The sequence below is a fragment of the Lolium rigidum genome, chromosome 1 (assembly GCF_022539505.1).
Source record: "Lolium rigidum isolate FL_2022 chromosome 1, APGP_CSIRO_Lrig_0.1, whole genome shotgun sequence".
Taxonomy (NCBI): Eukaryota; Viridiplantae; Streptophyta; class Magnoliopsida; order Poales; family Poaceae; genus Lolium; species Lolium rigidum.
The window spans coordinates 165,404,205-165,416,406 of NC_061508.1; the positions used below are offsets into that span (position 1 = coordinate 165,404,205).

Sequence of the window (12,202 nt, forward strand, 5' to 3'; positions counted from 1 at the left end):
AATCTGGTAGGTTTTATTTTTCGCAACATAAACTGGTACCAAAATGAGGATTTAGGTGCGAAAGTGGTTGTTTTATGCTAACAATCCGTGGTGTGCTCGGTGGGCTAATCTGGGCCTTTGGAGGAAAGGAAAGGTTAGGATGATTTGCACAACTTCACCGCGTGGAGTCGGTTCCAAACTCCCCCTCTGCTTGGGGGATCCGAACCGGACCCATCCCCTACCTCCTCCTCCTCTTCTTCCCCTCGCCCCCTCCTGACCTATCTCCTGCTCACGGCCTCCAATCCGCCGCCGCCCTACTTTACCGTCGCCGACGACGCCTCTACCGCGCGCCGTCCCCGTCGTCGCTCCCGTTCTACTCATCGCTACACCCGGCCCGTGCCGTCTCCACCCCGTCCGCACTCTTGGACGCTGGTTTCCGAGGTACGAGCCCATAGCCCTACTCCTACAGCGACTTCTCAAATCCAAACTAGTCAATAAGCCTCTACAAATCCTGGGTGTGCCGGTTCTCACCCGGCACAGCCGCCCCTGCCTGCGGTGGACGCTAGGCCTAGGGATTTCGCACAACCAATTCTAGGGCAACGGGGTCCCTATCTCAGATTGGGGTTGCTGCCCCTATCGATCAGCGCGTTCTCGTGTCTCGTTAGCAACCGATCTTAGGCTACGGACTGTTGTGTTGGATACGTCTGCTGTATCGTTCGTACGCCTCACTTAGTTTCGTCCTCCGCAGATTGGCATGAAAACATTTTGGGATCGATTGATTGGGTCTTCCACTAATTTCTGCAATTTGGCTTCTTTCAGTTATGGAATCAGTGCCACTCAATGCTGAAGCTATTGCTTTTACTGAGAAAAAGATGGACATGACTCTGGGTAAGCTTCTTTTCTTTGTTCGGTGACGCTAGTTCATATCTAGAGTTAGTTTCCTCATGGTCTGTTATTCTGTTTTGTTTATACAGAGGATATCATTAAGATGTCAAAGAAGAAGAATCCTGCAGGCAAGAAAGCACCTAGACAGCCGGTAGGCATTCTAATTTCTCGAAGCGCCCCTGCTTCCTTACATTGGTTATTAAAGCACTGCCAAGTTTTGATACTTACCTTGTACCTTCTATAATTACTACAGATTAAAAAGCGCCCTTTCCAGAATGGTAACGGTAACCAAGGGAATGCCAAGGTTCAGCGGTTTATCGAGTCTAGATCATCTATTAGACAAGTATGCTGTGCCACTCTAACTCACTGCTTCGTAGATTGCCTTGTGTTTGGTTTTCTAATCTGATTTCGTTTCTTAGGGTGTTCTTGCACAAAGGAGGTCGAATCTTGACGGAAATCAGTTCCAGATCACAAAGCAGGCTGCAAAGAAGGCTGCCGCAATGCCAGTACGTGGCAGGGCTGACAGATGGAGCAAGCAAAGGTATCAACCACTCACTACAGTGTTATCTTTGTCTTTGTATAGTCATCAGTCATCACTCTAATTATCTACCTGAACAAAAAAAAATTGTGTACAGGTAAAGATGGTTCTTAATTATTGAGAAGGTTTACTGCATTCAAGGATCCATTAAATACTTTGACTCGAGCACCTTTGAATCGATTGGCTGAGAATGGTTATGCTGCTGTTGTTTTCATCGAACCCGCCTTAATTTTGCTGCTATCAATGTTCAATTTGGTTCATATGGAAGTCTAAACATCAACCAAGTTTGTTGTATTGTGGCACAAGGCCTACTTTTTGGTTCAACTGCATGAAACACATGAAGATTAGGAGTTGCAGTAAACCAAGCTGATCATAGTGAATTGCATGGTTATATATGGGCCTTAAACTCCACAAAGCTACAGATCACTTTTATTCTGGTTGTGATTATCAAATTTTGTGAAGCTGCTGGAGCACCTTGGATATACATCTGGTGTTGCCTGACACAATAAGGCAGTTAATGATTTAAATTTAGCATTTGGAGAGTTGCTATTTTGGGAGGTCAATGCTAGTTGTTTCGGATGCGTACCTTGCTCTCATATATGTTGACTTCTTGGTAGGAACTGGATATGATAAATTCTAGACCACACTGCCCACTGGACACCCCAGATTCTGTGCATGAGTTATGGATCCCAGAGTCAAAGTGGTTTTGACCACTAGCTATGGTGCAGATGATATTTATTTGTTTTCATGAAAACATTATGAATGTAGGTTAGTGTGGTCACAGGCAAACTTGTGGTATACTGCATCTCAGGAAATTTTCTGCTGCTGTTGTCACGTGCTTAGTTGGTTGTACCAATAGTGGTGTGCATTGTTTCGAGCATCCTTACCTTGGATTTCAATCAGCAAGTGCTCTATATTTTCCCTTGGTTTACTGGTTCTCAGCAACGATGTTTCCAACAACTGGGCCATAGAATATCATGGTATCTCGTGACTTTTCTTGTTAAGAATCAATCCCAGTATTCTGTGCTGTATGGTGTGGCTACCATCGCAGGGTCAACTGGTGGAATCACTATTCACGATCCCTTGTTAAAATTATGAGCTTATCGGTTCAACCAAGCAGTAATTGTGTCAATTGGAAAATTGCTGGATCATCCTCATTCAAATCTGGTGGATGTAACAGCATGAGATGTTGAGGGCCTTATGGATGAAGAGGATTTATTACATATGCAGTGTTTGGTCAGATGTAGTCATCACTTTACTGTTTGTGTTTGAATTTGTTCGAAGACATGGTATGTGCACCTAATTTAAAAATTAAAGAAAATTCTTAGTTTGAAGGGGTATGGTAAGCGTGCTTTATTTTACGATGAAGAACAGACTGTTAAAGCAATCTGCCTTTTGGTCCTCTGTCGCACATTATTGTTTGTACTTTGGGTAACTCCTGCACATGTGAGTCACTAATGCTTTCTTCTGGATGCAGTGCCCCATCTACCTCAATACAGAGGAGGCCTGTAAGTGATCAGAACAGCAAGGTACAAGTTAATTTGAAATTTAAGTAGAGTACCAATAGAAACACCGATCATTGTTTTTTATTGTATTTGAGGATAAGCTTTTTAGTTTTGTTGTTAGTATCTACTAATATGTCAACCTTGTTTATCAATTTAGTTCACCGGCTTGAGTTATTGTACCTTATATGAATTCCATCTTATTTAGGAGCACTGTTTGTAGCTTAGCTAGTAGCTAATGTAGCATTCTGTTTGTCTAGGTATTCAGTGTGTCAACCATCTATATTGTTTCATGCTGCAAGATACAGTGTGCTAAGAGAAAATGTTATTTTAAAAGATACTTTTGATACCAGGATTCTAGTCATGTTCAAAATAGAGTTTCTGAATAGACCATGCTGGTCTCGATCAGCAAGCCACTATTATCAGTATCGCTTGGTGTTAGATTTATTTTTATATTCCACGTGTATTGAGAGAAGGTTAAGTACTTGCTAGATATCAAACCCCAAAGGTTCGTCTCACCGTGCATGAGGTTTGTACATATGCCTGCTAGAAATGTGGTCACTGATGGTGACGGAGTTGCATAAGGCATATCGTACCAGTGTGCCATTTCTGCTGTCATCTACTCACTCCATCCCTAAAAAAGCTGCTCAACTTTATCTAGATATGGATGTACATGTACATATTTTAGTTATTGAGAGAATGTTAAGTACTTACTAGATATCAAACCCCAAAGGTTCGTCTCACCGTGCATGAGGTTTATACATATGACTGCTAGAAATGTGGTCACTGATGGTGACGGAGTTGCATAAGGCATATCGTACCAGTGTGCCATTTCTGCTGTCATCTGAATATACTCCCTCCGTCCCCAAAAAAGCTGCTCAACTTTATCTAGATACGGACGTACATATACATATTTTAGTTATAGACACATCTGTATCTAGAAAAAGTTGAGCAGCTTTTTTTTAAGGCCAGAGGGAGTATTTTGTTTCTGATATTCAGTGTCCTATTTTTTATGAGTATTCACTATAGTTTTTCATGTTTTTTTGCAATACTTCCCCAGAAACAAACATGGAAACATGCATTAGCAAAGTATTTTCCTGGGTTCATTGTTGCCAAGTTGCATGATACATGAAAACCTACCTAAATATTTTATATTATATTGTTTTTTTTGTTCACCTATTAGCTCTGTAGCATATAGTTTATAAGTTATTTATGTGTTTAAATCTATTTGTAGGGCAAGGAGATGCAGAACGAGCAGCCAAGGACAATGGATGCACTCTTTGCACAGATGAAGCAGCAGCGGATGAGGATCATGCCACCTCAGCAGTCAAGTGCTACCCATGGCCATCAATTTCAGCAGCAGCGACGGGTTCAGCAGCAGCGACGAGGCAGAGGAGGATATGGTGCCCGCAATGGTGGTGGTAACCGATGAGCCCAACATCCATATGCAACATGAATGCCCTTTCTCTTCATTGATGAGAAGACCCCCTGGAATTCATACATGGCTTCGTCTTGCTTGTTTTATTTCTGTTCTCAGTGAGTCACAAACAGAACCTTAACTGAAGTTTATAATTATATCCAGAGTTTTTTAGTTGCTTGTTGCTGTTTCTGCATGTATAATGGTCGATGGTGAATGTACTTATATTGTTTGCTAGACATTTGTTTTCCTATCATATACCACATATGGAAATTTATAGGTTGCTGATGTAGCAGTGCCGGCACTAGATATCTGGTCAGATGGACGTAACTGATTGTTTTGGTTGGTAACTATCGTTTCCTGCGGAGTGTAATTAAAACAGGTGCAAGGATGTGACTCCAGTTCTTCGGGGCGCTGATGGATGAAGGCAATCGATGAACTAGTATAGTGCAGGTAGTGGTGAACCTGAAGGGATTACATCGTACATGATAAGTGTACAAAGAAGTATATTTACGACAAAACTCTGAGGGTACAAAAAGTATGAACCGAAATTAACAATCCTAAGAGCATCTCTAGTGGAAGGTGCAAATTTGGACGTGTATATCTCTATATACACGTCCATATACACATTGCTAAATTTAACACCTCCCGGCTATATCATAGAGTTGATGGGGTTGCTTGTTCTCCAATTGGACTTTCAGGTTGTGCTTGTGAGAAACCAAAACCAACCCTGTCCAAGAAGCTTTGGTCACTATCCATCTACAAACAATGAACACAGAGGCAACAACATCTTAGCAAATTGACAAAAAATGATAGCAATCTCTATATATCAGAGCACAACACTAGCACAACACTGCCCAACTCTATATAGCAATCTCGATATATCAGACCACAACACCGCCCAACTCTATGAGACAAAATCATCAAAAATTTGGTAGCAATCTGTATTCTGTATTCTGGTACCAACTCTATCTGAACAAAATCATGTGCGAACCTGGTACCAACTCTATCTGAGCACAATGCATACAAACGCATCACCCCACCGAACCCCAAATCGAACGACCCAGCCTGAGCAGCTCCGTCCGCCTCGAGCCCCTCCTCCCCAGGCCGCCGCGCCCATCTCCCTCCTCCCCTATCCCCGCGCCATCTCCCTCTTCTGTCGCGCATCAGGCCGCCGCCCCTATTGCCCTCCTCCATCGCACCCCAGGCCGCCGCCGCACAGGCCCGCGGCCGGAGCTCACCAAACCTCCCCAGGCCGGCGGCCGCAGCCCCTCTCTACCCGCCCTTCCCTCTCCATGGCTCGCGCCACCGCCGCCAGATCTGGCGAGCGGTGCGGCGGCCGCCCGACGGCCGGCGCCTCTTCTCTACAGGCGGGAATGGAGAAAAAGAGGGTGGGAGAGAGCTTACCGGAGAGGATTGGCCGCCGGCGAGCTTGGGGCGTCTTCTTCCGCTCGGCTCCGGACGGGGGCGGGACAGAGCAGCCTGTTTCTTGCGTCTCCACGACCGTGGCTTGGTCGTGTTTATTTCCACGACGAGTAGCCTCGTGGATGGACGTGGATAATTTGCACGCTCGTATACACGTTCCGCTGGAGACGTTTTTCTGCCCTCCATCGTGTATATTTGACATACACGTCCGTTTAGAGGAGCCACTAGGGATGCTCTAAACTGAAGTTAACACGAAACAAGTACTAGTATTGTATTAATACTTACACACATTAATAAAAAAAAATACTTACACACATTAAGTGCACATGAAACATTAGAAGCTAGTAAAAAATTGAAATGAAACACCAACAAGTCTACAAACTGAAGTTAATACTTAAGTTATATTTATTAGTTAATTGATAACCATATTTAAAAGGGTTTTTAGTGAGAATTTCAGAAATTAGCTCCTGACCAAATTTAAACTTTAATTGTTGGGTGAGCCACTGCTACCTCCACCACTAGGTCTCGGTATTTTCACCATTGTATGGCGTTTCAACGCTGCAATGATGAGAATCAATTTATGGTTGAATGATTAGGAGGACAGTGTTTTATAATTATATAAAGATGCGTTTAAACCGCATGTTTGATACTTTGGTGTTTTATAATTATATAAAGATGGTGTTGGTTTCGACTAAGTTTTTAAACTATAATAGAAGAACCGGCGTAGGCGTAAAAATGGCGGCCAAAGATATTATGCGGGTAAAGCGGGTTACGTACAGAAAAAAAAAAGCGGAGAAGAGGAAAAAGACAGAAGAGCCGAGAGGATAACATGCAAAACCCAAACAAAGCTTGCCAGGAACCTCTCCTTCTCCTTCCCATGGAGCTCGTCCTCCCTCCCTTCCCTTCCCTCCTTCTCAAATCTCACCACTTCCCACCGCAGCTGCCCTCTCGGCCCCGCCATGGCCGCCACCAAGAACCCATCATGGCACTCGCCCAAGCTCCGCCCTTCACACTTTCGCTTCAAGAAACGGGGAGCGCCCATGTCCCCCACCGCGCCCGGCCCTTCCAAGAGCCAAGGCCCCACCAACCCAGCTCTTCCGCTCGCAGGGAGCCCCGGTTTGTCTCGGAGACCAAGCTCATTTCGTTTCATTCCTCCGCGGGTCGTCTGGGCGACGCTCGCGCAGTGTTCGACGGAATGAGCCACAGGGACCTGCTCACCTGGTCGGCCATGATCGGTGCGTACGCCACCAGGGGCATGTTTGACGAGGTCCTTGCACTTTCGGTGAGCATGATCAGGGAAGGGGTGCTCCCTGACAGGTTCTTGATCACTCGGATTTTGCAGGCGTGTGCGTACGCCGAGGACCTGGAGCTTGGGAGCGCACTGCATTCCATGGCTATCCGGAGAGGGTTTATGGGGAGAGAGAAGGATGTACCTGTCGGGAACTCAGTGCTGGTGATGTATGTCAAATGTGGAGAACTGGGGCGTGCACGTGGGGTGTTTGAGAAGATGAGGCGCCGGGACCTGGGCACATGGAACTCCATGATTTTTGGGTGTTGCCGGTCTTGCGAGTGGGAGGAAGCCCGAAGGCTTCTCGAGGATATGAGGCATCAAGGCACAGAGCCGGGGGTTGTCACATGGAATACATTGATTTCCAGCTATGCTAGGTCTGGGGATCTGGATGTGGCTGTGGAACTGCTGGAACAGATGGAAGAGTCCGGGGTAGAACCAGACGTTGTCACATGGACTAGCCTTGTGTCAGGTTTCGTTCATAGCGATAGAGGGGATGAGGCACTGCACTGTTTTATACGGATGCGTCTTGCTGGAGTGGAACCAAATGGCATGACAATTGCATGTGCTATATCAGCTTGTGCGAGTTTGAAGCTATTAGGCCAGGGAAGTGAGCTCCATTGCTATGCTATTAAGATTGGGAGTGTAAACAATGTGCTCTCGGGAAACTCCTTGGTTGACATGTATGCTAAATGTGGAGAAATAGTAGCAGCATCTAGAATATTTAATGAGATACCGGAGAAGGATATCTTCTCCTGGAATTCAATGGTTGCAGGGTATGCACAAGCGGGATACTGTGGCAAAGCGTATGAACTCTTTTGCAAGATGGAGGATTATGGGATCCGGCGCAATGTGATAACCTGGAATACAATGATATCAGGATATATACGGAACGGGGACGACGAGAGAGCTTTTGAACTATTCCAGACCATGGAAGGTTATGGAATTAAAAGGGACACAGCTTCCTGGAACATACTCATTGCTGGTTCAGTGCATAATGGATACTTTGATAGAGCCTTAACAATATTTCGGCAGATGCAATCAGCTGGGATGAAGCCGGACTACATTACAATCCTAAGCATCATCCCCGCATTCGCAAATCTGGTTGCGGCTTGGAAAGTACGGGAGATCCATGCCTGCATTTTTCACCACAACTTGGAAATGGATGGCAAAATAGCAAATGCACTTATTAATGCCTATTCAAAATCTGGTGATCTTGCAGCTGCCTGTTCTGTATTTGATAGGCACCCCTCAAGGAACATTATTTCATGGAATTCTATCATTGTTGCACATTTGATCCATGGTTCTCCAACTCAAGTATTGGATCACTTCTTTGAAATGAAGCAACACGGTGTCCTGCCAGATCATACAACTTTAACAGCTGTTATCAAAGCATACGGTATGGAGGGTATGGTATCTGAAGGGAGAGAAATATTTCTCAATATGGATAAAGTCTATAATGTAACTCCAGATTTAGATCATTATGCAGCAATGGTGGAGCTTCTTGGACGGTCTGGGAGACTGCAAGAAGCATATGAAATTATTGATGGGATGCCACTCACACCCAATTTTACAGTGTGGGATGCATTACTAACCTCAGCGATAATACATGGAAATGTAAGGCTGGCACAACTGGCGGCTACAGAAATGTCAGTGATTGAACCCAATGATCCTAGAATCCAAATGGTGCTTTCTAATCTGCAGGATCTAGCTGGAATATCTTTTGATGTGCCAAAGGTGACGGTACACAACAAGGGAAGGATGTTGGATGAGGTTGAGAGTTGTTCAGTAGAAATTAGAAATATGGTCTATTTCTTCTCAACTGGTGACAATGTTGCCTCAGAGCATCTAGTAGCTGAATTAAAGTTGATGATGATTCAGATGGGACTCTCTATGTCTGACATTGGTAATGGAACTCTAGAAGTCGAAGAAGAAATGGAAGAAGTTGTGGGATTCCATTGCGAGAAACTAGCAATAGCTCTTGCCATTTCTGATTCCCCTTGCTTCAGAAGCATAAGGATAATCAAAACTGCAAGGATGTGTAACCATTGTCACACCTTTGCTAAGTTAGTTTCAGAGAAATATGGGCGTCAGATACTGATCAAGGATCCGAGGTGTTTGCACAAGTTTGAGAATGGGAATTGCTCTTGTGAAGATTATTGGTGAATTCAATGGGTATAAGTCAGCTGGGCCCAAGAGGCTGCAGGTGGCTAGACTGAGAGTTCTAGGTACAAGAATAGAGACAGCTAACTTCATGAACAGGGCTTGTTCATAATGTTTTAGATCACACACCCTAGCACCTGTCTTCGAATTTAATAGACACTAAATATCTCTTCGACCGTTGGTATAAAGGTAGGTGTTCGTTGCAACCTTGTTTTTCACATATCCTTCTACGCTTGTTCTGACACAGTTCCTGGTTATTGTACAGTTCACACTTGGTGGTTAGCCTTTCCAGGAATTCTATCTTTTATTGTTCTGGTATCATAAAAGCAAAGCCAGATGATACACACTCCCAGCATTACTGACTTCATTGTGGACGAAATGGTACAGCAGATCACTGCAAGTGGTTGCTCAAGACCATCATTTTTGGACACATTCTGGCATATGGTTTACTTGATAGTTTACTGGATGGCTGCATGCCTCTATGCGTATGATTAAAGGTGTTCATAGATAATCTTCAGTAAGTTGACTATACCAAGCACTCTTTCTGTTTCAGTATATAGGACATATACTGTGTCCAGACTCATTTCAGTATATAAAGTGTGTATCCAAGTTTAATAATCCTTTCTTTTTGTTCTCTTTATATGTTTTATTATTTTCAGTGTTTAATTTATTTCTCACTTATAATAGAGGACATTCTTAATTCCCATGTACGTACTCAATATATGCCTTATAGAAGAGAAAGAGGGAGTACCCATAGTATGCTGGAGCATTGGTATAATCAGGTCATGGCATTCATAAATTTGAGTGGAGTTGATAAGAACCTCAATTTCACTCATATGAAATCGATATTGAAGCAGTGAACTGTAAATGGTTTTTGATATCCATGTGGAAGTTGCAAGAAATTTAGAAGTCTCAGGAAAGGAAACAGCTTGCCATGTTCAAGCTAAATATTAGCTATTTTGGTTTCTAAACTCTTCCAATACCAGATACGCTCCCCTCTTCTCCCCTTTCTGTGTGAAATATTAATTGTTTATCTTTGTTTGCAGGCTTGGAAGCATTAATGGGGCAATGTCACCTTCTTGAGTGTATCGAAGATCCTTCTTGTAGTCTTCATTTGGCCCCACTGTCGGAGATAGAAACAACCTGCAAAGGTTTGCTTAGTACCATACCATAAGCCTTAGTGACACAGAATTAGTTAGGCTACATTAGTTGATCCATTTAATACAAAATCAATACTTATGTTGCCCCTTATTTCTCTCTTCCTGTGATGACACAGTTCAGTACAAATTATTTTTGAGTATATCCTGCCAAACTGACCTACTAAATTCAAGCCAAAGAATGTACACACGTATGTAGCAATCTTTGTAAATTATAAAAGGGATGCAGAATGCACTTGGTGAGTGGTGACACAGAAAGTAGAACTGAGGGTTCTGTATAAGTTCTTGCATAACATGTGTTCCATGGAATCATGTGGTGCTTGTTTATGTTGCTTTGGATTCGAGCTATACTGTATGACCCTTGTGTTGTATGAATGATCAGAGTGCTAACTTGGTCTCTAGCACAGAACCATGTCCCTTTATAAAAGGTGAATTGGCTATGATTATCTCTTCCTGAATGATGTGAATCCTGTTTCTTTTCAATTTTCACTTTCTCCAATGTATTATTCCGTTTTGACTTTGTATTTCGCAAAGTTTCCCTATTTTTTTGCGTGGCAGGAGTCCTTATGCTGTATGTTCATTTCCTTTTGGCTTGATTGTGACTACAATTTCATTTTGTTTATTTAGCATAATAATGAAATACATTTGTATATATTCATTTTTTCCTTTTGGCTTGATCGTGACCCCTATTTCATTTTGTTTATTTAGCATAATAATGACATACATTTGCATATCTTCAATTGGCACGTAGAACCCATGAACTTGTAAACCCGTGTTATTATGCATGCACGTGTGAGCTGATTAGAGTACTCCAGCTGATTCGGTTTAAAGGGCTCATTAGGAGGAGCAGCGGGAGCTAGGTGGCAGCTGATTGGGGAAAAAAAATGGTAAGACACGCATGCACTGGACTAGTTAATGCAGTCGAGCCACAATCGGTGGAGAGATTTGGAATTGCATGTTTTTGGAAGTATGTTTTTTAACCAAACCCGTGGGAGTACTGTCTAGATAATAGTATATTAGCTAATTACCGGCGTGTTGCTACCCTGTTAGTACTATTGCATATTTAGAGTAATAACTATTTTCCATCCACACAAATAACTATCCTTTCAAACACTTGCAATTCTGCATTTCATGTTAATTTTGTTGTAATTTTCGCTGTCCCAAGTCAGGAAACAAAAATATACACTAGGTCATCACTGGCAGATCTTCAAGGTGATAGTTGTCAGTGACAGAGTCTTCAAGGTGATAGTCGTCAGTGACAGAGTCTTCAAGGTGATAGTCTGACATGATATTTTCTGCAAACTTCAAATAGTTTTCGAATGACATGATATTTTCTGCAAACTTCAAATAGTTTTCGAAATTTCGAAAAGTGCTTTTAGCACACGAGCTCCAGTGCTCTCGCTCAGTTAAAAAAATTGAAAAATGTTTTTACAAGTTATAAAAAATCATGAAAATAATTCTGTAGATTACCAATGATACATCCCACAATCATGGAAAATCCCAATCCGAAATTCTTTTTTATTTTGACCTGGACAAAAATGAAAAATTCTGATATGTTTTGGAGATTTGAAAATGACTACTCAGATATCTACAATTTTGTCATTTTTGTGTAGCTCAAAATATTAAGTATTTGAAACTGATTTTTTGCCCGTTTGTGGGATACATCATTGATCATGTGTGGATTTTTTTCCAGAATTTTTTACAACTCAAAACTATTATTTTTTTATTTTATTTTAAAAACGAGATCACTGGTGCCCATATGCACCAAATCTCTGTCCAATCTTTGTGTGGAGCAGATCCACACCAAGCATGTCCCCGTAAATTAGTACTTTTACCATTGCCCATTGT

The 12,202-nt window shown here is 42.6% G+C and overlaps 2 protein-coding genes across 2 annotated transcripts; both read left to right on the forward strand.

The window, feature by feature from the left end:
• Nucleotides 1-206: 206 nt before the first annotated feature.
• On the forward strand, nt 207-4,577 carry LOC124684368. The gene is made up of 7 exons (XM_047218697.1): nt 207-420; nt 799-867; nt 954-1,015; nt 1,118-1,207; nt 1,284-1,405; nt 2,880-2,931; nt 4,139-4,577. Exons 2-7 carry the CDS (start codon nt 801-803, stop codon nt 4,334-4,336), a joined length of 591 nt encoding a protein of 196 aa, XP_047074653.1. The 5' UTR covers nt 207-420; nt 799-800; the 3' UTR covers nt 4,337-4,577.
• Nucleotides 4,578-6,589: 2,012 nt separating this feature from the next.
• On the forward strand, nt 6,590-10,812 carry LOC124684381 (pentatricopeptide repeat-containing protein At1g19720-like). Its single transcript, XM_047218704.1, has 3 exons — nt 6,590-9,386; nt 9,463-9,714; nt 10,244-10,812. The coding sequence occupies exon 1, from the start codon at nt 6,624-6,626 to the stop codon at nt 9,198-9,200; it is 2,577 nt and encodes an 858-aa protein (XP_047074660.1). The 5' UTR covers nt 6,590-6,623; the 3' UTR covers nt 9,201-9,386; nt 9,463-9,714; nt 10,244-10,812.
• The last annotated feature ends 1,390 nt before the right edge of the window (nt 10,813-12,202 follow it).